The sequence below is a fragment of the Pavona decussata genome, unplaced genomic scaffold, assembly GCF_977016875.1.
Source record: "Pavona decussata unplaced genomic scaffold, jaPavDecu1.1 SCAFFOLD_134, whole genome shotgun sequence".
NCBI classification, from domain to species: Eukaryota; Metazoa; Cnidaria; class Anthozoa; order Scleractinia; family Agariciidae; genus Pavona; species Pavona decussata.
The window spans coordinates 2,084,506-2,110,000 of record NW_028145547.1 but is presented as its reverse complement, the minus strand read 5'-3'; the positions used below and the strand labels follow the sequence as shown (position 1 = coordinate 2,110,000).

Genomic DNA, 25,495 nt, shown 5'->3' with positions numbered 1-25,495 from the left:
ATAACTTGCAATCGCTAGTGAATGTGTAGACTAAATAAGCAGACAGGTCTTTCCACCTGTTCAGTCTGTAATGCAATCTACCTTTCTTTAAATGCTACTTAGATATTGGTTTTATAAATTTTCAACGTCAAGAATAAATTTCCAGTTCATTTAACCTCTTCTTTCCGGACTAAAAGGTGTCATCTAAAGTTATGAAATACATTTACTCAATCACTTAACCTGCCTTTATTGGCATATTGAAAGTTAAGCAGGCTGCTCGTGATAAACCGCTGGCCGAAGACCCTGAAGACTCTGGGTACGAGATTGATTTCTTCAGCAAAGAAAGCACTGTTAAAAAAAGGAGTGAATCAATTGCAAAGGAAGCGTCACGGGTAACGCTCACAAAAAATTTCCAACTCTAACTAGGCTTTGGAGTCCATACGTTCCTATCCTGTTTCGCGAACATCCCTGGAGCTGTTCTGTTAAGATCAGTGAACGATTACGAGATACACTAAGACTAGAGAACCGAAAAAAATCACATTGACATGTGACATTGACAATTCACATTGAACGGATCTCTCAAAACAAGCGGCAAAATATGATCCTCATATACCCGTCTGCCAGGTTAGATTCAAACTCAGTTTGGAGCCAATATCTTATGCCAGTGCGCATGAATATCAATTGCGGTAATCACACATTATTCAAAATAAATTAAACAAAATTTTACTATACAAGAATGTAATTATAACTATCTTTTTAATTAATCATGAGGAAAATAAAGGTTGTTGTTGTTGTTGTTGTTGGAGAAAGAACCACTTTTTAATCTTTATGATGCTTAAATGACAATGTAACTTTTCTAATGTTTGCCGAAAATGTACCAGCTTTAACTAATAAAGCTGCTCTCACCTCTTCAATGTTACTTCCAGGTATCAAGGGTTAAAATAATATTTGACGGTATAGTATTTTGGAGGAAAGTGGAGGGGCTAGGCTGGGGGACAACAGAGATGGTAAACTGAATGAAGTTTCACATGCGCCTTCAACTGACAGTGCAGAGTCTGGACCGGGGAACAAGAGAGACAATCTCCACACCCCACTTAAGTACTAAACCATTAAAATAATTACTGTTACTCTCGGGGACGGGGATGCAAAGGCGGGGTTTTGGAAATATTGGAGCTTCTTGATATCTATAGTAAAGAAGAAAAGGAGTGTTTCAACCGACGCAAATGGGTCTCAACAAAATTTTATATAGAGATGCTCTTCCCCCAAGGTCCAAATCCTTACCCTGTTACTGATACCGTTTTTGACAGAAAAGAGAACCGTTTTATACACCTTCCGTAGGAAATGGTATCCCTTTCACATACCTACGGTGGAAACACTGTAACACGTTTCGTTGGATCTGTTCAGAATATTTTGAAAGACCCTATGAATACCTACACAACAGCTTCCCATAATCTTTTCTATAATTCGGCTCGTGAAATCCCTACCCTTTTATATACCTCCATCCTGGAAAGTTACTCCTTTTGGGCGGAGCCTGGCCTTATTGTTCATTATACGGAGTATTCCACCACCCATAGAGTCCATTATTTCCTTTGCTCCACAGGAAATAGGAGTCGTCTTCACGCAGGCTAGGTTATAGAGAAATAAAGATGCCTGAAACAGATGACTCTTAATGATGTTTCTTTTTTTAATTTATTTCTTGTTATGATGATATTTGTTTCGTTTACATGTATAAACCATGTAGTCAATGTAGGCCCTGTCTTTTTTAGACATTTAGCATCAACGCTAAAATGGTGGGTGCACTGATATCTTTGCAATTTGGGCGGCTAAAGCTAGTGCGGTTTCTCTGTCAACCTTCTCTTGCAGCATCTGGGTGGACAGTATGGAGGGCAGTATCTCAGGCTTCTTGTGCAGGCCAGGGGACATTGCCATGGGTCTTTGCCGGTGCTCAAAGGCACTGGCTGAAAGGCTACCGGTGATGGGTAGTGTGCCATTGATTGCGTGCAGCAGTGTGCGTCACAGCCTGCTTGACAAGCCGAGTTAACGCAATGGCCTGGACAGAATGAAGCACCTGAAATCCAACGAATGACATGGATTTCTACCAATGAATTTCTACCACGAAATGGTCTTTAAGGGATCTAAAAATTTAATTACTTATAGTTGAAGACATGAAGCCAACGCCAAAACTTCCTTCAAGATTTATAGCATTTCTGCGGCAACATGTTAGATCTTGGCGTCGTTTACTTCGAAATATATATAATAAATGTTCCTGGTCTGGAATAAAGAATTAACTGACTGCATCCAAATGAGAAATGACTGATCGTTCAGATGAAAGAAACGGCTCAGAATGGTCGACAAGAGGCGTACATACAAACAACTCAGAAAGATATTTCTCTCATTTTCAAGTCAAATTATCAATTGAAAAATTGAAAAGTGATAAGTAATCATTGAATGAAGTAAATATGTGCAGTGGTATGAAAGGTGGAAAGGCCGGTTCCACTTGTGAAATAGATTTGTCTGCGGTCAATAGTTCACTAATTAATTTGCTTTAATAGTGTTGTGGAATCATTTTTTTCGTTTCGCTCTATCTTGATCTATTGGATTTATATACTCCCAGTTGAATACAGTAAATATGTACCACGGTTGGTATCTGTAAAAACATACCTGGCCGGACAATCTCGATGGCCGTAAGTCTTGCGGTAGCTCCGTTGGGTAGTTCAAGCTCACCGTCATTATCTTTCATTTTTTTTCGTAGAGCATGAATGGGTTCGGAACTGACACCTGGGCCGAGTTTTAGTATAACCTCAACATTTGATTTACCATTTGACATGCACCTACAATGGCAGGAAGACATTTATTTAACAACGCTCAAAATGTCAAGAAAGGGAAAGCGATTCTTTTCGTTTAGTCCTATTCTGAATAGGTTAACATGGCACATCGGACGTCAGCGACCTTAGCGAACATTCTTTCTATTTACGTAAAATGGAATCAACTAAAGAATGTTACAGTTCCACTTTGTTTCTTGTTTGGCCCACTGTTACATCAGTTCTTAAACTCGATAGTTTAAGAATCAAAATCCGGCTCAGCAAATCTTAGCTGATTGTTGTCACTATAGGCATTACCTAGACTTTTCGTTTCTCGAAAAAAAAAAAACGAAGAATGAAGAAAAGGATGTTACTGTTCCACTTTGTTTCTTGTTTGGTCCACTGTTACATCAGTTCTTAAACTCGATAGTTTAAGAATCAAACTGATCCGGCTCAACAAATCTTACCTCATTGTATTCACTATAGGCATTACCAAGACTTTTCGTTTTTCGAAAAAGTGAGTGATCTAAAAAAGAAGACACACCGAAACGTTGCGACTAAGTAAATAAAATGTTCACTTTAACAACCAACCAAAACCAACCAACCAACGGACATTGTAAGACAGGCTTCAATCTACACGGTCTGGGATATTCGGTAGCTGTTGATGTCTACATAGTAAAGAAATATTTTTTGTTATATAAAAGAAGTTTTTCCAGCCAAAGCGAACGCTAGTTCATAGTTACATGACATCTAACAAAAGAACCGTTTTCCGCCAAAAATTCATGAGCGTGTAACATTGGGCCTGAACGCTATGACGTCAGAGGGTTACCAGCTAACAGAGCGGGAGTAAGGGTGGCGTGATGTCATAAGATTCAGCCATTTTTTCAATTTTTTTTTTTGGTTTCCTGTTTTCCACGTTTGATCCATTTAATGCTTTTGTTGTCCTATGTAACAAATCACTTGAGGACTACTCTCTCGGAAAACCAGTGAAATTTGTTTCCCTCCTCTCCGTCTGGGGAAACAGATTAACCCAGTGTTTCCCTCGAGAAGTGTCATTACGTGTTTATTATTTTAACGATATCATTTGTCTGATAGATCAGCAAATACAATCCTCGGTACTACAAAGTATACAGAGTCAAGGGATTCAATGACTTACCCTGTCTCGTAAGACGTCGTTCACACTTTGGACATAAGGTGTGCACATTGAGTAGTATCCAGTGTAAGTAGACTCGGGATAAGCAGCATTCAGATAAGATTGGTGTGTTTCCTCAGTTAGGTGAAAAGTTAATTTATAAGTGTTGAAACCTGCAGCAAAATGCTCAGCGTTAGAGCAATGTTCACTCTGACGGAAAGAGACGAAAGTGCTCCTTTGGAGACTTTTAAAACATCCAAACCCGGCTACTCAAGAATTTGACTTATTATTAGACTGGCATATTGGATAATGCAATTTCAGAGTTCTGGTTGGTTTAGAGACCATGATATATGAGCCTTCTTACCCTGCTCCACTATGGTAAGTGTACTTGATACATCAAAATCGGTTAAGATTTAGCGATAACATGGTAGGCGCTCTTTGGGCCATTCCCACACACACTCTATATCGACGAACATGAACCGACAACAACATCAAAACTGGTCTGGTATTTAAGAGAAAGAGGAAATGTTCATCTCTTCGTAAACATGATTAGCGTCTGTCAAGCTCAACACTTCTGCAAAGAAAGTCTTACATTATTTTGTAGAAATTCTTGATTGAAACTCGCCAGCAAGAGTTGCTTTGTAAACATAACTGATGCTTCGCGATGATAAGGGCGAAAGCGCGAGATGAACTGAATATCGCTTCGTGCAAACAAAAGAAATCCAAAGGCCGGTTGACAGAACTTGGCTCGCAAAATAAGGTTGGACAGTTTATTGTAAAGAAGGCATACAGTAAAAACCTGCATATAAGAACCTAGTGATATAAGAACCTACAGGCTAAAATTTGGCATTTCAATACCCAAAAATATAAGAACCTGTTCAACCTGGCAAAGAAAAATAGGTTCTTATACAAAAACAATCACTCCAATTTTGATAGTCAAAATTCTGGATTTTAATTGTGTGGGAAACGTCTGACAAAAAGTTATTGTGTATATGTTTTTGTTCTGTATGTTATTGTTTAGCAAACAAGGCAAGCACTTTTGTTGTCGAAAATACAAGTGCTAAACCATTTTGTATTAGAAGTACAATATTTCTGCCAATGGTTGTACTACGACAACCTCTGAAAAAAAAAAGAACCTATTAAGAACCTAATCAGCCTGAATAGTGAAAAAATACCCTAAAATATAGGAACCTGTTCAGCCTAACCTCGAAAATTCTGGGTTCTTATATGCGGGTTTTTACTGTATCAAGCGTTGGTGGTCTTGAAGAAGGGTTCTAATTTTAAGATACCACACAAATGATGATTTTTTATCTTGCTCAGCACGTTTCGTCAAGCAACCTTTTTCCATATTGGCTCCAGTTTTTATTTCCTTTAGTAATACTTACCGGGTAAAGGTACCTCACAGACAAAGGCCTTATCATCGAAACAGTGTCTGTCTCCCCAGCCAGGATAATGATCTCCTGTTGCTTGCACGATGCAGTTCTCTTCGTTATTGCCGTCAGGTTCACCAGGTAGCCATTCAGAGAAGGGGATAGTGGACCCATCAACCCAGACGTAACGTCCTTCGCTTGAATGGTCATGCAGTCCGATCCACGCCTCAGAGATGTTGTGTTCTGGAACAAGATTAAGGTAAATGTCAATTCAGACATCAGTATTGAACCGCGAGGCAGTTAATCCGACAACAAATTAAAAAGGAATCGTTGTGTAAATGTCTGCATGGGTTTTAACCCTTAACCCTTTCACTCCCATGGGAAATGTCGTATTTTTGTAAAACGGCAACTGTGAACCCCTACAACAACTGTAATACACCAATTAAAAGGTTTTATCTGGGGCATTGTATAAATCATTCCAGCTAAGACAAAGAAAGTAACAGAAGAGAATGAAAATTGTTTAAAACGAGAAAATATAAACGTTAAAATACATCTCACTTCTCGTATACACTGGGTATACCCCTAAACTATAGCTTAATTTGCAGATCTCAGCACATAATTTCTTGTCAAATGGTGACTTGGTCTTAAAAGCGTAAGGGGAAAAAGTTACAAAAAATGGAGGGGTGGTTAATCATACCTTATGTAGGAGGGGGGCAAGATTTTATGCTTCCATTGTGCAGATCTCTCCAAGATCTGTTTGGTGTCCAAATTTGATATAAATTGATCCAATATTGGGCATGTAATGACTTTTTGTGCCATATGGCACTCTTGGGAGTGAGAGGGTTAACAAAGATAAAAGTAAACTTTGCAATATTTTTCGATTTGAGGAATACGTAACAATTTCATTATACTTTTCGAATACCAGCTATACAAGAACCAACAGCTCAAAGTTATCATTGTATAAAAACTCAGACGTTTGTGAAGAAATTGATGGCGTACTCCTACTGGGGTGAATAATTGATTCATTTGCTAAATACATACACAGGAATGGAAGCCAATCGAATTGTATTGAATGCGCACTTACCGTTAGTTGCCACAATTTGCAGTTGTTAAAAATTATTCATCTTATCAGTACATTGATAATGATCAATTGATCTTTTAAACTGATTCTTACTCATTAACAGCGCCACGACTAAGTCTGCTTCCTCTCGGGTTTCGAGGGAGGCTAATGATCCACCATCCCGTGCACAGCCGGAAATGGCATCATCCCAGGTTAGAGGGGAGGTGTGGAGAGAAAAGCACGATTTAGCGCCGGCCACAGGAAGTCTAAAAGAACCCTCAGGGCAGGCAGCTGAAAAATGAAGGAAAGAGTGACAGATAATTGACTATTATTGATCAAGTCGTATTTTAATGGCCTCTAATTGTATTTTAATTGGTCAACATTTTATTTAATGCAAAAAGTGCATTAAGATATATATATACTCACCATCAGGCAGTGGTTCGTAGACTCCTAAATTAAAAAGCAAAACGAACCATTAGAGAAGTAAACATAATTAAGCGTCCCTTTAAAGTCATTGGAGACACCTAGGACTAAACATAATTAACTGCACCTCTAAAAGTCACCAGAAATAATGAAATAATTAATTTAATTTAATTTAATTCATTGTCAAAATAATTTCACTCGTTGGAGACACCTAGGATGATGGCATAATGATTACATAATAATGTGCACTTTTAAAGCCATAAAATAATTAATTCACGCAATAATTTCACCCATCGAAGACACCTAGGATCGGCCTTAGAGAACTAAGTATAATTAAGTGCAGCTTTTAAGTCCTAAAGTAATAAATTAACAAAATAATTTCATCCATTGGAGACACCTAGGACCGGCTTCATAAATATCTGGTACGTTTAGATGAATTCTAAGCATTGTTTGTAAACAATGTTGTATTCAAACAAATACTAAGATGACACAATCTGCTCTAAGATGGCTGCCATCCGGCAAGAATCCAACGCCTGTCTCATAATTTATAATAACCTGACACTCTTATTACACACCACTTTGAGATGCAATTACCTTAGGACATTCAATCATTACCAATTTGTAAAAGCTCAGGTATTTATGAATATGATTGCTCCATAACATGATAGTACTAGTTTGACAAGGCTAAGCAAGGGTATTTACAGTTGATGTGGCGCTTGACCGCTTTTAATAATTATTTCAATTTTGTGAGAATACACAGCTCAAATATAATAGCGTTTAAGATATGAAAGTTAAACTTTAGGGTGCATAGTACGACCAAAGCTGTTTAATTTGAGGACCAGAAAATGAGGCCATGACCATCTATGAACTAGCAATGACGTCATTACTGCTAAACAGCCGCCATCTTTGATTTCCCAAATTCCCTAAAACCTAAGATAATTGACTCATAAGACCTCTCCCCCACCTCATAAGTGATCAAATAAATAAAGGAAAGTCAAAAGGATATCAGAATGTGAAAAGATACGACGAGAAACTTTTTTTTTTTAAATGTCAAATACTGAAGTACAGCTACCATCGGCCATGGACGACGCTGGTTAAGAACATACTCACAACCTGACTTTCTTCAAACTTTGGAAATCTTAAAACTAAATCGACTGACCTGTGGCTGGTAACACATTTTCTCTGACCTCTGCGTCTTCACTTTGTCCGGGATCAAGGAAAACCACAACGTAAATTTTATTGGGAATATCAGCGCGAGCAACAGCATCATTCAGCATCATTCCACCGTGAGCTCTAGCCATTCCAACACCTGCTAGGACATTGCTCTTCCAAACCATCTGCGTGAATGGTGACGCCTTGATTGTGAGCTTGGGATCAGCCCAGTCATAGAACCTGATATTACTGTACCAGTGAACTGCGCATGCCTTGGCAATATCGCTATTCTGCACGTGACTGCACACCAGCTGTCCGTAAGTGGAGTTAGGGTTTATCTTTTCTTCTCCTTCCGCAGAAATTTTGTGAGCCCACTGCTCAGCCAACTGGTCTAGTTGTTCGGAGGATGATACATCTGAAGACTGGTGGAGTCTTCGGAAAAGGTTTATTTCAGTAAGCAGATGGTGTCGGAATTGTTCTAGAAGGTATTGAAATTGTGAATAAGTGAGTGGTTTTATGTTTTAATTTAGATAGGTGAATCAGCAACCTTAAAAAATGCTGGTGATAAACCATTATTATTGTTATTATTATTATTATTATTATTATTATTATTATTATTATTATTATTATTATTATTATTATTATTATTATTATTATTACTAATTCGCAAATGCGACTTTTACATGGAGACTAAAACCGAAAGAAGACACTATGAAAGCAAAACATGATATCGCTGAAGTAAAATTAAGCAACATATTTTTTTCTTTCTCTACATGTACAATTTTCCGTAAAAAATAGTAACTATTGAATCACACTTTCGTTTCTGCATCGATCTATCGTTTCAGTGTGTAATTTGGAATGTAAAGGCCAGTAAAATCACGCAGGTAAATAATGTTTCAGAAACAGAGGCCAGATTCACGAAGACAGGGCATTTGACACTCTTCTGCACATGTGCGGCGATTTGATTTCTGATCCGACGGAGCAGTTTTCAAAGTAGGCATCTGCGAGGAAAATCTTTTTCCATCCACCTTGTGAGGCTTGTAGAAGTGAAAATAACGATATTGAGGAACTGTTTGGTCATTTGTGAGGGATTGAATTCGCATATTTTGTATTTTTATTTGAATATCGTCGAGAAAATCGATGTCCTCGAGAGGAGGTATTCGAACCGGCTCTCGACGAAACATCTTACAAATACGAAAGGTTAAAGGCCAAACAAAGAGGTTTTAGAACGCACGTGAAAACTTCAGACTGCCTGCGGTTAGCGCTGCCGCGCAGTGTTGATTATTACGATTTCCTATTGGATAAAAAAACTGTTGTCAATCAAGATCGCACATGCGCGTTATCGTGACAAAGGCCCTTTAAGATGCATCGTAACTATTGTTTCTTAACAATAATCTATTGCTGAGATAACAATAGGCTACTGTTTTTGAGACAATACTTAACTTAGGAGGGCTCCGTGAATCTACTCACGGAGCCCTCCTAAGTTAAGTATTGTCTCAAAAACAGTAGCCTTTTTTATCCCAGAAATAGATTATTGTTAAGAAACAATGGTTACGACGCTGTCCCTGGTTTTTTTGTATTTTTTGTTTCTTTCAGTAAAAACACTATCGCATTTAGTGTACTTACTGATGTCTGGAAGCGGTTTGGGTGGTGTTTCTTCCTCTGTCAGATTCGAAAAAAGGAGTACATTAAGTAACTTTAATCTGTTTTGTAATTAAACATCAAAGAAATATTTTGTAGGACGATTTGTCTACTCTAATTCTATTCGGACTGTATCGCGAGTTTATTCTTAAAATCAAGTTTAGTACTTGCTTTTATCCGGTACAAGCATGAAAGTATACACTGGCAATAGCTTCTCTAAAACGTTAGAATGCTGTGCAGGCCGTTAACTATCCGTTATCTATCCGTCCGTTAGCGACCGTTTAACGGATAAGCGTTAAGGTACGTTTTCCCGTGCACGGTCACATATGTTGGTGGGAATTAATTCTGCCGGCTTAGTGTTGAAGAATGCATTGTTATGTATGACAGTATGTAGAACAAAGTGTTTTCTTTTTTCTAAGCTGTAATTTAAGTGTAGTGCTTGTTGTACATTTGTGTTATGATACAACTAAATAAATAAATAAATAAATAAATAAATAAATAAAAAGTTTCTTGGTGGGAACGAGAGGGCGGCCACCCCTTATATTTAGCTACTAGTATTTTCATTTTTCAGATGTTTTTCAAGGACTTCGGTAGTAAAAGTTGTGTCGGATCTAAAGAGGGGTTTCAGCCCCCCTTCCCCTCCCAATGTTCACTCTTATTTGTTTTTTTTTTTGTTTTTTTGAAGGGGGGGGGGGGGGGGAGGGAAGTAAAATCAAGGCTCGCAAGGCTGAGATGCCGAGATGTTCAGTTTTCTTGAAATCCGCCACTGGTGACTGACAGATGTAAAAATGTGCTTATCATAGCAGTAATTTTAAGGTAATGTTTACCTTCACATTTTACTCCAAAGAAGTGAGGTGGACATTCGCAAATAAAACGATCAGGGTGGTTAGACTCTAGATAACAACTTCCTCCATTGAGACAAGGATTTGGCTCGCAAGGATTTCCTGCAGATATGTGAGAAATTTCGGGACGATAAAAAGGCTGCATGGCACGCTAACTTTAATATAATATAATATAATATAATATAATATAATATAATATAATATAATATAATATAATATAATATAATATAATATAATATAATATATAAACAATAGCCTCCATTTGGCGCGAAAATATGCTCAGATATTTATCCGCAGACATTATCTGTTCCGAGAAGCGAACAGTTTTCCGAGAGCGAAGCTCGAGGAAAACTATGACCTTCGAGGAGCAGATAATGTCCAATGACAAATATCTGAGCATATTTTTAAAGTCAAATGGAGGCTATTGTGGTTATTATCCTTCAAATATTTTTTCGCAACATGTAGCAACGAGCTTGAGTATTTGAACATTTCGTTTCAGAACAGTTTACCGTCAAAAACGTTTAGAGCGTATGTTGTTTTCTGATACTGCTTTATCGACCAGCAGGTTTATCTCTCCTTCTGTCACAAAAGCAAACCGGTCCTCCATCTTGACATTAATTTTGATTGTAAACTTGGCGCGTCTTGAAGTTTTTGAAATTAGGGGAATATCGCTTGGGGAATATCATCGGATATTCCCCAGTTTTAGCTGGGGTATATTCGGTCACGTGAGGCGTTCAGACCAATCGCGCGTGAGCGAAAATATTTGATGGATTATAAAATATAATATAATATAATATAATATAAAACAATTAGATCATTCGCTCTCGATTTCTATCGCGTGATAGCTGATGACGGCGCAGCCAATCAAACGTAGAAAGCTACTAGTTACGATTTCCGCTTCAGTATAATTAAGAAAGAAATAAAGTAAATCAAAAGGAGATGCATAAGGTTACACAACTCAGACTAAGTTTAAACTAGAGGAAAAGTTTCCGCATACGCAAATGTAACCTGATTCGTGACACACTAAGTATTCAGATTCCTAACAGTTACATTACACTATGAACAATCTGTGTGGGAAGTTCGGTATAAAGTATTACTCAAATTTGTTGTAAATTATCATCCGAGTGTACGAGACTATTGATGAGTGTCTTTTTTCACAAATGGACTGGGTTAGAACGGACTGCGACTTGAAAAAATAGTTTCGTTCCCAAAATGCAATAGTGCAGGTAATGAGTTGTTCCTTTCAAGAATTCAGTTGACTTCTTTTTCTTGATGTTCTAGAATTATTTTGTAACTACGGGATGGTATTGCCATACCATTTTTACCGCAAAAAGGTCAAAATCCCCTTGATTCTTCCCCTTTGAGGGAAACGGTCTCTTTTTAAGAGAGGTGGTCGCTCAAAATGTCCGGTTACTTTTTTGTTGGGTGGAACAGTTATAGTCAACAATAAAAACAATAGAGTTCCTCTACTTCGTGAATACCTCATGCGATAGTTTCTTTTCGAAATTCAGATACTGTTGTAAGAACATCAAATATCCCCGGGCAAATAAAAGACGATATAAAGTCCCTCGACAGAAACACTACATAGTTTAAATAGGATAATAATAAACACATATATGCTTATGTAGCTGGGTTTAATTTTCTTACCATGTTGACCTGTCTCCTCCACTTGGTTGTGAAGAAAAACCGGCAAACCAAAAATAAATAGTTAAATAACATTAAAGAACTTTGAATACCCTCCATATAGAGAAAATGGCTGTCTAAATGTACGCCTAAAATGGCGAATTTAATACGCGCATTCCACAAATTGCATACGCGTCCAAAATGTATTCGTGACGATGGACAATGCATTATTTCGTTCAAATGTAATCTGATCTTTTCACCGTTACAGCCACAACGCATTTGTTAAGGCGTTTTGTACAAATTCGTCATTTTCCTCGAGTAATATATTCGTAATTTTGGGCATGTATTCAGACAGTTTAATTTATTCTCCATTCTCAAGGTCGGTGCTTACACTTGGTGACATGACAATGGAATGGATACTAGCCCGTCGATCGAGGACGTAAAGTACTATTAGCGTCAGATTACCTCAGTTGTTTGCTGGTACCTAGTGATACACTGAGAGAAAGGCGTTGCGGAATAAAGCTTCTCAGTTTTAAAGCACTATGGAGAGATTATCTATGTCGAACCATGGCCTCAAACCTTCCAGTAGACGGTCTGACGCACAATTACACATACACAGCAAATGGGGCCACAGGATTTGAAAATCTAACAGGCTCATTTTTAATGAGAGGAAGTTTTAAAAGTTTTCGTTGAGACGGCAACATCCCACTACACATGCGCAGTGCCTGTGGTTAAGTGGTTTGAAAATCTAACAGGTACGTTTTTTTAGCAATGAAAGTCTTAAAACTTTTCGTTGAAACGGCTATTCTAGTAACTGAAAAATACTTGGAATTTTTTTGCATACCTATGGCCAAGCCAGGATGAAAATAGATTCTACTTTCAAAAAGTCAGACACATGTTTTCAATTTAGTCCCTTGAAATTTCAAAGTTCATTTTTTATCGTCCCATTGGTTAAACCAGATCTTTCTATATAAATGCAGTATTGTTTTGACCAAAATTAACGTCATACTGGCTCGCTGCGACGTAACCCTCCCCCTTTATTTAGCGTTTGGTAAACATATCTGAAACTGAGTCAATAGGAGATTGTTACTCCTAAATTATTGCAGTTTTTAGCTTTCAATACTTCTTACCTTCACACTTTATTCCAGAAAATTCGGTAGGGCATATGCATTCAAAACCTTCAACCGCGTTTTTATCTTCAAGGCAGGTTCCTCCATTGAGACAAGGATTTGGCTCGCAAGGATTTCCTGCAGATATGTGAGAAATGTGGAGACGATAAAAATGCTGCAGGGCACACTAACGTTAATATAGTATAATATAATATAATATAATATAATATAATATAATATAATATAATATAATATAATATAATATAATATAATATAATATAATATTTAACAATAAGATTATTCGCTCTCGATTTCTATCGCGTGATAGCTAATGAGGGCGCAGCCAATCAAAGGTAGAAAGTTACTAGTTTCGATTTCAGCTTCAGTATAATTAAGGAAGGAATAAAGTAAATCAAAAGGAATGCATAAGGTTACACAACTCAGACTACGTTTGCGCCTGAGGAAAAGTTTCCGGATTCCCAAATGTAACAGGATTCGTGACACACTAAGTATTCAGATTCCTAACAGTTACATTACACTATAAACAATCTATGTGAGAAGATTCGGTATACAGTATTACTCAAATTTGTTGTAAATTATCATCCGAGTGTACTGAGACTATCGATGAGTGTCTTTTGCCACAAATGGGCTGGATTAGAACGGAATACGACTTGAATAAATAGTTTCGTTCCCAAAATGCAATAGAGCAGGTCATGAGTTGTTCCTTTCAAGAATTCAGTTGGCTTCTTTTTCTTGATGTTCTAGAATTATTTTGTAACTACAGGAAGGTGTTGCCATGCCATTTTTACCGCAAAAAGGTAACAGTCTCCTTGATTCTTCCCCTTCGAGGGAAACGGTCTCTTTTTAAGAGAGGTGGTCGCTCAAAATAGAAGTCAGTTATTATTGTTGTTGAACGTTGAATGGTCAACAATAAAAACAATAGAGTTCCTCTACTTCGTGAATACCTCATGTGATAGTTTCTTTTCGAAATTCAGACACTGTTGTAAGAACATCAAATATCCCCGGGCAAATAAAAGACGATATAAAGTCCCTCGACAGAAACACTACATAGTTTAAATAGGATAATAATAAACACATATATGCTTATGTAGCTGGGTTTAATTTTCTTACCTTGTTGAACTGTCTCCTCCACTTGGTTGTGAAGAAAAACCGGCAAACCAAAAATAAATGGTTAAATAACATTAAAGAACTTTGAATACCCTCCATATAGAGAAAAAGACTGTCTGAATGTACGCCTAAAATGGCGAATTTAATACGCGCATTCCACAAATTGCATACGCGTCCAAAATGTATTCGTGACGATGGACAATGCATTATTTCGTTCAAATGTAATCTGATCTTTTCACCGTTACAGCCACAACGCATTTGTTAAGGCGTTTTGTACAAATTCGTCATTTTCCTCGAGTAATATATTCGTAATTTTGGGCATGTATTCAGACAGTTTAATTTATTCTCCATTCTCAAGGTCGGTGCTTACACTTGGTGACATGACAATGGAATGGATACTAGCCCGTCGATCGAGGACGTAAAGTACTATTAGCGTCAGATTACCTCAGTTGTTTGCTGGTACCTAGTGATACACTGAGAGAAAGGCGTTGCGGAATAAAGCTTCTCAGTTTTAAAGCACTATGGAGAGATTATCTATGTCGAACCATGGCCTCAAACCTTCCAGTAGACGGTCTGACGCACAATTACACATACACAGCAAATGGGGCCACAGGATTTAAAAATCTAACAGACACATTTTTCATGGGAGGAAGTTTTAAAAGTTTTCGTTGAGACGGCAACATCCCACTACACATGCGCAGCGCCTGGGGTTAAGTGGTTTGAAAATCTAACAGGTACGTTTTCCAGCAATAAAATTCTTAAAACGTTTCGTTGAAACCGCTATTCTAGTAACTGAAAAATACTTGGAATGTTTTTGCATACCTATGGCCAAGCCAGGATGAAAATAGATTCTAATTTGAAAAAGTCAGACACATGTTTTCAATTTAGTCCTTTGAAATTTCAAAGTTCATTTTTTATCGTCCCATTGGTTAAACCAGATCTTTCTATATAAATGCAGTATTGTTTTGACCAAACTTAACCCTCCCCCTTTATTTAGCGTTTGGTAAACATATCTGAAACTGAGTCAATAGGAGATTGTTTCTCCTAAATTATTGTAGTTTTTAGCTTTCAATGCTTCTTACCTTCACACTTTATTCCAGAAAATTCCGTAGGGCATACGCATAGAAAACCCTCAGCCGAGTATTTATCTTCATGGCAGGTTCCTCCATTGAGACAAGGATTTGGCTCGCAAACTGCAAATAGGTGCATTTTAAAAGGGATCAAGGAGCCTTAAGGTCCTTCTATGCAACGACGTTTCGCCACGAAAGAAATGGGTAGAGATCTCAGAACATTAGTTAAAGTTAGCAACAAATTTAGCCGTTTAAAAATAGCTTACTTTCATGCACGATGTCAAATCCTTTTATTCATATTTGAACTTGCGCCTTATAATTGAAGAGGATGTACAATAATCGTCATAAGAAGAAATGTCAGCTAGTTTATAATCGTTCAATTACCGTTTTCTAAGTCCTGCCCAGTATACTGCAACAATCAACTTGCCGCCTGTAATTTTAACTGTATTTTTTTTTCATCCCAAAAATCGCTCCTTATGACTGGGAAGGACGCACAAGAATCGTCGTAAACAATATCTAGGTCCAAAATCTAGGACTCGTAAGTAGTAACTCATGGGACTACTAAGTAAGCCTGGTCAAGTTTGGAAAAATCTAAATACAATGATCTGCTTTATATGTGTGGTATAATGATTAAATCTGTTTGATGCTAAGGATGTATTTCATTGTGCAATCCCTCATCAAATTTAGATTTGACACATTCTAAAGTTCGTATAAGTAAGTTCTTTGAACTGCATTAAGTAATGAAAGCTAAAGCTAAAAACGAAAGACGTTGCGATGATCATTTTTTCTTCCGAAGTTCGAGTCCTTGGGTAAAAAATGGACATATCATACTTTTAACAACGAAGGAAGGCGTCAAAAATGTCACGATAAAGCGTAAAAAAAGACAAACGCCGTACTCTCTAAATTTAGCTGCAAACTAAGTATGAATGCAGCAGTTGTATGAAGTCAACAACGTAATTACAGGGTATGTTCCTTTGGGATGATCGAAATCAGGATCAATGATTCAAGATCACTCGGATCATGGTGCATCAAGAGAACCGAGGAATCTTCTTACAAAATGAATTTCTCGGTTCATGATCCGAGTGATCTTGGATAATTGATCCTGTTCTCGATCATCCCAAAGGAACGCACCCATAGATTCCAGCGTACCGATGTGAATGGGTTACTTCTTTAACGGAATTTGCGTGGGCATAAATTCCGGGACTTTGCAATTGGTTCAGAGAAAATTCAGGTACCTCAACATGTTTTGAACAGTGCTGGAAAATGATCGTTGAGTATGGACGTTAATTCTGTTACTTTTTTCCCAATTGATCTTGAAAAGGAACAGAACAGTTTTCATCCCATTATGATTGATACAGTTCCAAAGATGCTCATTTTTTCTATTTGCTGTCAACTAGATGCTATCAACGGTACCCAGATTGTGGCTGTTTCAAAAACAACAACAACAACAACAACAATATCACTCCGAGCTCAACTTTATTCCCAATTGGAAGAGAGAACGTGGTTTTTTTCACTTACCCTTCTCTTGTTTGGTCCCTCCACCTAAAAATCAAATCAGATTTGATATTATTGTATTCTTTCAAGAGTCGTAAATTGGACTGTCTTGATTCTTTCGAACACTAACTGAACGTATTTTGCGAGTTAAACTCCTTGAGGAGGATGAAACCGAAACCTGTGAGAACAACCGAGAGTTCTAACCTGAGCAGCCTGTTCAAAAGAGAAGCCTTTTTGAAGGCAACTGGAAATTTTGAGAACAATCTTTAAGTTGAAGGATTTATTTATTTCACAACCCTTCACTTAACTTCTAAAACGTGCATACTGAGTATCTTGGAAAAGATAATACAAGCATTTATATCAATAGCATGGTTGCGGAGAAAAACTAAACCAAATACTGACAGTTGATTGGTCAGTACTCGATTTTATAACACTAGGTAACAAAAGGGAGAGATCTGAAAATGTTACGCGTGACAAACATCACATTGGACTAAGTGATGTGTTTCGCCCATCGAGAGCATGCGTCAACCATTTTCAGATGGTCTTATTACTGCAATGTGACGAGAGTCCTAACGTTTACACGACATGACTTTAGCTCGGAGAATATGTAACGCACGTTATCGTCGCCATGATGGTGTACTGTCAACAAAAAAGGTTTTGATTGGTTTCTGTTGTTATGACACACCGGCATGGCGACGACGACATATAACAACAACTTTAATAATAATAAAAACTTAATTGCATTTAATTTAATTGCATTTATAGGTTCAAACTTAAAACCTGAAAGACAAGGAGTCTCACAGGAAAGTTCTACTCAAACACATCTTTTGTATCCACCCTATAAGTATTAGTAAGAACCACATACTTTTTAGAATGATTTAAATAGGACCCTATTATGCAAAATATCTCTAACAGCTCCACAAAAGAAAAAAGAAACCTTGATATTTAATAATGGCAAGAGATACAATTAAATATTTGCAAGACATTTTATTTCACGATTTAAAGTTACGATGAGGTCAGAAAAACAAGATAAATTCTGCAACGAGCGGAAGCTCCAGAGTCTCAAAGTATGACCTAAGAAGATTTTTAAAACACCATATCATACACTAGACAGAAGGGATTTTCATAGAAGTACTTACAGAAAGGAAATTTATGAGCAAAACCAAAACAATGCAAATATTGCAACGACACGCAATTGAAAAATTAATCAATGAGCCATGGACATGATACTGCGAAAAAAAAAATGAAAATAATGTTTTCAAGACTTTTAGGAGAGACCTTTATATCTAGTGCGAGTAAGACTTAATCAAGTTTTTAGCGAAGCGCTTGTCCTCAGAAAAGATTTATAACAGAAAGCTTCATTTCCCTCTCTGTGAGCGACAAAGTTGATGAAGTTTTTTGAAGAATGATAGCGTGATAGATGATAGATGATAGAATGAAGTCCTTTTGAGACACTCAAAAACGCCGAGATCACCTATGTTTCGAGGATTTGTTTTCGTCACTACACCTTCCTCAAAAAAATCTCTTAGTAAAATGATGACGGCTATCTCGTTTTCCCGCCAAAATAAGTCAAACCGGTCCACTCGCTTGCGCTCTTTGTCTATTGGAAAAACTTGTAGTTGTACTCTGGTCTACTCTTACTCATATTACTCTAAATGTCTCTAATAATTCATGACGAAAAAACAAAGGAAATCAGTACCGTGAAGGAAGTTTGGAAATATGATGTTAATTATCATAAAATTTTGGTCAACTTTTTTTGCTTTGAATTTCTCCAGAAATTGGTTTGGAAAATTACTACAAAACGCTCGATAACGTTTTTCATACGATTTTCGACCTTCGAAGTTGGTTTTTCAAACTAATTAATAATTCATCAAGAAAAATCAAAGAAAATCACTATCTTAACCGTGGTTTGGATATGTGAATCTAATTACCATAAGATTTTGCTAAATTTAGCCTTGAATTTCTCCAAGAATTATTCATCATTTGAAAGCCATATCAAACACTCAAAAGTGTGTTTCATTAGATATCCAAACACCTCAAAGTCGTTTAAAAAAACTCGAATGCGTCTCGTTTTTTCAACCTACTTCTCAGTGTTTGGATATCTGATGAAACTCTTCCTCGTGTTTGACATATTACTTAAAAAACATCTCGGCTGCGCATGGTTTTTTCAACTCACTTCTCGGTCTTTGGAAATCCAGGATGAAGCACTCTTCCTCGGGCTTAGTATGTTACTTCAAAATGGACTACACACTTTTGATCTCAATTTCTTCAACTTCTCCAAAAAATTGAAACATTATTTACTGTCCGAGCAACGCTCTCAAAGCGTATCCTAGTTACTTTTAAAAATATACTTATATCTCACTTTTAATTTCATACAGTAACACTTCCCTTTCTGTTTGGTTCTGATTTCTCATTATTTACAAACATAAAAAGTTGGAGACTGACTCGAAAACCCCCCTTAGTTACTTCATTCTCTAGGCTCTAATAGTTGTTTAAAACATGAGTTCCTTTTTATTTATTTATTTATTTATTTATTTATCTATTTATTTATTTATTTATTTATTTATTTATTTATTTATTTATTTATTTATTTATTTATTATAATTCATTTAAGCTCAAGAGCAAAATAAGTTATAAAATTGCAAAGCCACAATCCTTGGCCCTGGAACCTACCGTCGTTGAATGCCCGCTCGATGTCGTGGGGTTCTAAAACTTTACCCCATGTGACGAGCTGGTCAAGCTGCATTCCCAGGGCAGATGACGGAGGCTCGCTGTTTGGTAAACCTAGCCTGAAATTGTTAAAGCTCGATTTATGCGCAAAGGAAGTAGGTTGCTCTTGTTTACCCATCATTTCTCCATTGATGTAAAATCTGAGCCCAGTACCTACAAATGAAGGGGATATTCTTCAGTAAGGGCAATGTACTTGGTTACGTTTCAATGCATATGAACTTGTTAACACCCGTAACACTTTCAAGATAATAGTTAATAAATTCTTATTACCATCACTAGTGCTACCTTCGTCTTCTCCCTAACTTGAATATACTAGTAAGCTATGGGCTAACTCGAAAACTCACTGGTTAATTTAGCTTCTAAACTCAAACGTTTGATAACGCATTGTTTTGTCTATTCTTAATTACTACCCTATTACATGCATGTACCTGTGTATTGAGAAAAATAAATTGTATTGTTTTGTTGTCCCCGCTCTCAAAGACGCAAAGGTCTGATGGCATGCTCCACCAGAATATTTTGAAATATACAAGCTCTGAAATGCAATTTTTAGTACTTCATGACATTTCTTCAAAAAATCGGTCTCGTTCAAGTGTAAAAAAGGTAGCCAATTCTGACTGCTCACAATTCAGCATTATTTATACTCGCTCCTTGGCCGTGTGATACTTGCACCAAACATCAATCTTCCTTCAGTCCTGCTTCCTGCCGTTGCTATAACGCACGCAGTCGTTTTTTAGGGGAGTTGTATTTCTAGCCTCCCCCACTCTCCCTTTTTTGATTTACAGGATATTTACAGGGTCTGCCTAGTAGTCTCCCTATCTGCACTTACAGAATATTTACAGGTTTTACAATTTACAAACTATTTACATGGTTTATTACAAGGATTTACAAGTAATTTACACTCGCAGATGCTGTAAATTCTGTTGGAATAATATAATATACACGTTTTTTACATGTCTTTAAAATATCATCCCGAAAAGCTACTCGGTAAACCACTGTTTACAGTAGATTTACATGTTCCTACGTGACTTTAAATTTTGTGTTACAAAACAAAAACCCGTAAATTGAAATTTGAAAAACAGTTTACAGCCTTTGTAAACATTCAATTTTTTCGAGTAAAAGCGACTGCGTAGGAAGCTACTGTTGCTACGGCCCAATGATGTGGTGGAGGAGTATTCTGATATGGTTAAAATATATGGTTAAACCATAGTTTATTGAGGGACTGGTTAGGAAACCTTGCCATGCAAACAATTTATGTTGAATGGGCGGCGACCCTGCAAAGTCCTTTGTTTTAACGTTCAGACCACAGTTGAATACTTAACAAAAACGTTGCGATTGGTCAGTTGCTCCAACACATTCCAAATTCTATTGATGTTTGTGCAGGGTCAGAGCCAAGAAAGGGTAACAAAAACATATAACAAAGAAGTTTGTCAGGTTTCATAACCATTGCCCTTACGTAGCTATGGTTGAAGAAGCAGTATCAAATCCTAGTAAGTAAGTAGTAAGTTCGCTATAAATGTACACAAGAAGCTATATTGATTGAAAGACGAAGTAGCTGAAAGCGGGCAACACGAAGAAGGGGTCGTGTCGGCCTTCCACTCGATATAACCAGAAGTTATGGCTTTTGCTTGAGATGCATGACCATGAAAATTACGACTTTCTGGAAGTGGAAAACTCACCATTCGAACTACGTTCCCTCATTCCAGCCGCATTCGAAGAATTTTTGCTGATAAATTTAGTTTTGGACAAATTATCCTCTCGAATCATATGAATTTTTCCTAAATTCACTCACCTTATTAGGGCTTAGCTTTCGGGAAGCCATCGGTAAACTTTACTTGCTAACTAATAATATACAATTCTATCATTTTTTTAACTTTGGAATAGAACTTAAACGAAGCGAGTGCCTCGTCTTAGCTCATGCTGGCTACGACACTGAGCTCCAGATGGAGTACGTGCCATCATTAACTAATTAGATTGAAACAACAGAAAAAAATACGTACGTACCTTCAGACCAGGTAAAGGCGAACGAAAACCAAGAATTTTGGGGTATTTCTTGATCTGGTATAAATGTTTTCCACACTTTTGAGTCGGTCGCCACTTTTAACACATACTCTTGATTTTCATAGTAAAACGAAAATCCTTTAGACCTATAATCCGACCCTCCACTGGATAAAATGTATTTTTTTCCGTTGAGACCTTGCTCAAATTTTAACCAGACAATCATAGATATACCCTTTTTACCGCAGAACTCAGGCTCACCGATGCATCTTCCTTTGAAAAGAAATACCAGAACAGGTGTCAAGTCAGCAAATCTTTTTATTATATCTCTCAGTTAGTACGCGCGGTGTGATTGGTCAATTTTACGGGCTGTATTTCACTGTACGGCCCGCTACATTTTACCTAGTTTCCTTTCCCGCGCGCCCGATCAACCTCAGAGATATAATAAATATCTTACTAACCTCGTTTTCTCTGTCTGTATTGTAAGTTACGGATCCTCGTTTTTTTCCCCGTTGATCAACGGGAAAAAACTCGGCCTTTAACTTACATTACAGACCACGAGCTCGGTTAGTAAGACGTATTTACGTTTGAACTAAGCTGGATCGTTGGGTTGACATGCGTGCGCACACAAAAAGAAACTCAATGTAGAGTTCAATAATCATTGTTTTACCCTTTAAGCCCTAACGGTACAAACATCAAATTTCTCCTTATAACTTAAATGCCTGTCATATACCCCTGAGGTAATAAGAATTAAGGATTTGATCACCTAAGGTAAATTTTCTTTATAGTTTATCAACTTCCCCACAGTACTTTTATAAGAAGAGTGTGGGAACAAAGTGGGAGAATTTGTTATATGATATTAGGGGTTAAAGGGTTAAAGGGGCAGTGTTACCTATTTAGTGCCATTTTGAATGGCGGAAAATATATTTGTATCATAATTCTAAACCATAGATACAACACTTACAATACTTACTATACTTATTGTACTAATTATATTTACAATTCCAACAATACTGTCTTACGATAACCTTAATAACTTACAATACTTATAATACCACGATCACTTTACGATCAAGAACATTAAACAAAACAAGATAAACTTAAAGAAATTTAAGAAGCTTTACAATATCCAGACGATACATGGCTATCATTTACGATAGAATGCAATTTATTCAGGATTGGGAGTTGTTTGTTTAGTTTTAAAGGAGAAGAGCAACAAGGCTCGGGAAATTTTCTATTTTGGGGAGCTGCTCGCTGGTTTTGCGTACCCATATGAAGTACCTAGCGATTAAGAAAAAAAGGTAGTGCTGTTTTCTGTCGAAAAAATCCGGTCTTAGACATAATATGATATCTGGAGTTAAACTCAAGGACTTGAATCTCTGATTGGCTGGAAGCCACTGATTAAAGCTATGCCAGAAACAAGAGAAAAATGGGCCAATATTTTCAAGGTCTTCCTGTGTAATTTTGGGAAATCAATTAAAAAAACCGGGATAGGTTATTCGTCCTTGGTAAAATCACTTAATGTATTTCTCACCGTGCTCTGAGAGCAATGTCATGTTGAAGAAAAGGTTCTTAGTCAAATATTTGCGTATTTTTGGCCAATATACAGTCATCTCTCCAAGACAGTGCCCCTTTAAGTTTTCTTACAAAATTTAAGGACGGTGCCTACTTTTGTTACTGCGCACACGTTCTGCGCATCTCGAAATACCTGGCTTCCCTATGGGTGGCACTTACTAATACAGGGATATTTTTGCGCGGTTTAAAACTATGCGGAGAAGCAGGAACTAAGCAAGTGCTCTTGGTATCCGAAAAGGAAATTGGGGGTAAGCATGCATTTTTCAGAGATAATAAAGCTTCAATTTGGAAAAAAAACGCCATATATTCCTTTATATTTTACAGCTTTTTAGTATTATTGTTGCTTAATTATCTCTGAAAAACGCGTGGTTATCCCCAATTTTCTTTTTGGATTCCAACAGCCCTTGCTAAGATCTGCTTTTCCCGCATAGTAATAAACCACGCAAAAATACCTCTGCATTAGTAGGCACCGTCCTTAGGGTCATTCCTCTAAAATAGAACCTACACTCAGTTTTTTCTCCAAACTTTGCCCATGTGTGGTTCACTATATGTAAACTGAAAAAATGAAATAAAAAGAGAAGGCCACCATGCTTGTTTTTAAGCAACGATGGTAATTAATGCATGTTTGCACAAAAAGGACTATAATAGAGCATTTGCCAAAAACAAGAATTATTTTCTGAAGAGAACAGTTAACGGCTCATTTCATAGAAGTTTTTTTCCTGTTCATAAATCATTTTCAATGTGAAATCTGTTTGAAAACTATTCCTAACCAGTACTTCTGAGGTATTCAGCAAAATAATCTAATCCGTTACCTCTGAAGGTAGGCCAAAATGTCCATTAGCGTGACATTAGGCGCAACTAGGATTTTCCTTAAATTTTCACGGTAGTTGGCAAACGATTTGTGGTTAGAAATTTGAAAAGTGAAAATAGGTTCACCGGGTTGGTTTTGCAGATATTTTACAAAGCAGTGGTAAATCGAAATTCAAAACTGGTTTCTCCGCTAAGGGACTGAGGCGAGTCTTATGAAAACACCTTAATTTCCGCGCAAAATGCAAATTAAGAATTTTGTTGTTAGATGCAAGTCAGATTGAGTGATACTCACTAGTTAGCCAGAAATGAGCGTAATTTTTTTTATTTTGCCATTGTGCGCAGTAGAGTTGCGCACTGCAAAACAGGGGAATGACCTTAAGGAGGGTGCAGTTTATGCTATGTGGAAAGCAGATTTTAGTATGGGCTACTAAAATTCAGAAAGAAAATTGGGGGTAACCACGCACTTGTCAGAGATAATTAAATAAAATAATGCTAAAAAAAGCTATAAAAAACATAATAATGCCCTTTCCTAAATTCAGGCTTAATTACCTTTAAAAAAATGCATGGTCACCCCTAATTTTCTTCTGCCAGAGCTGTACTGTATAAACTTTCACTATTACCGTTACCTTACCGGCTTGAATCTGTAAGATCTAATGTTATTCTACACTCAAATGTGTTGTCTTTATTGTGCTATACAAAAAAATTCAATTTTGTACCTTTATAATCGCCCAAATCAATCCAGCCATTCACGTTAGTGATAAGATTACGTGTAGATACAACTCTTCCTCTAGATGCAGATTCAACAATTACAGCTCCATCCTGTGGCAAAAGAACTTTTAAGTACGCGGGCACCACATATTTTAAATCTTTACCCATTGTTTTTAAAGTGCCCCGTCCCTTAATAGCTTTAAAGTAATATTATTGAGCACTTTTAATTCATGATGTTTGTCGACACATTTTTTCGTGACCTTCGTTGTATACAGTTGAACCTCTCTACAACGGCCACCTTGGGGACATAAGAAAGTGGCCGTTGTAGAGAGGTGGCCGTTATGGGGAGGTGGGGGCGTAATATGACACCTTTTTTTCGGGAAGCACAACATGTTTATTGTGCCAAGTTCATGCTTACTGTAGCCTATAATGACAATCCAATTATTATTATTATTATTATTATTATTATTATTATTATTATTATTATTATTATTATTATTATTATTTATTAAAGGATTACTAACTTACCCTTAGGTAAGCTGGTCTATCTCCCCTCCTGTCAGGTGTTTTGTTGTCTCCACCATCACTTTTATCATTGAATGGCCAGCAGTGAGTTGCATCGGAGAAAATACCTTCACAGTTATCTACGATGAGGAAGACAAAATTTTAACATTTACAAAGTCTTATTTCGAGCATGGTGATGCGTTATTAAAGAACGGCTGACTCAAAAGACCTAGAACACTGACGATGGTAGTGATGGCGATGGTGGTAACTGTACTTTCTTTGAATAGAGTATCAAAAAATGTAGCAAAGTTTCTTACCGGCTAAAGGTGTTTGCCTTCGCTCCCTGTTT

The 25,495-nt window shown here is 37.0% G+C and overlaps 1 protein-coding gene across 1 annotated transcript; it reads right to left on the bottom strand.

Moving 5' to 3' along the window:
* Nucleotides 1–1,808: 1,808 nt before the first annotated feature.
* Nucleotides 1,809–24,810, bottom strand: LOC146467672 (uncharacterized). The gene is made up of 15 exons (XM_085125642.1): nt 24,651–24,810; nt 19,498–19,707; nt 16,849–16,872; nt 15,343–15,453; nt 13,154–13,270; nt 10,386–10,502; nt 9,544–9,579; nt 7,925–8,395; nt 6,769–6,792; nt 6,457–6,633; nt 5,298–5,525; nt 3,937–4,085; nt 3,248–3,306; nt 2,641–2,810; nt 1,809–2,047 (listed from the first exon to the last, which is right to left on the bottom strand). The coding sequence occupies exons 1-15, from the start codon at nt 24,808–24,810 to the stop codon at nt 1,809–1,811; spliced, it is 2,292 nt and encodes a 763-aa protein (XP_084981768.1).
* Between the last annotated feature and the right edge of the window lie 685 nt (nt 24,811–25,495).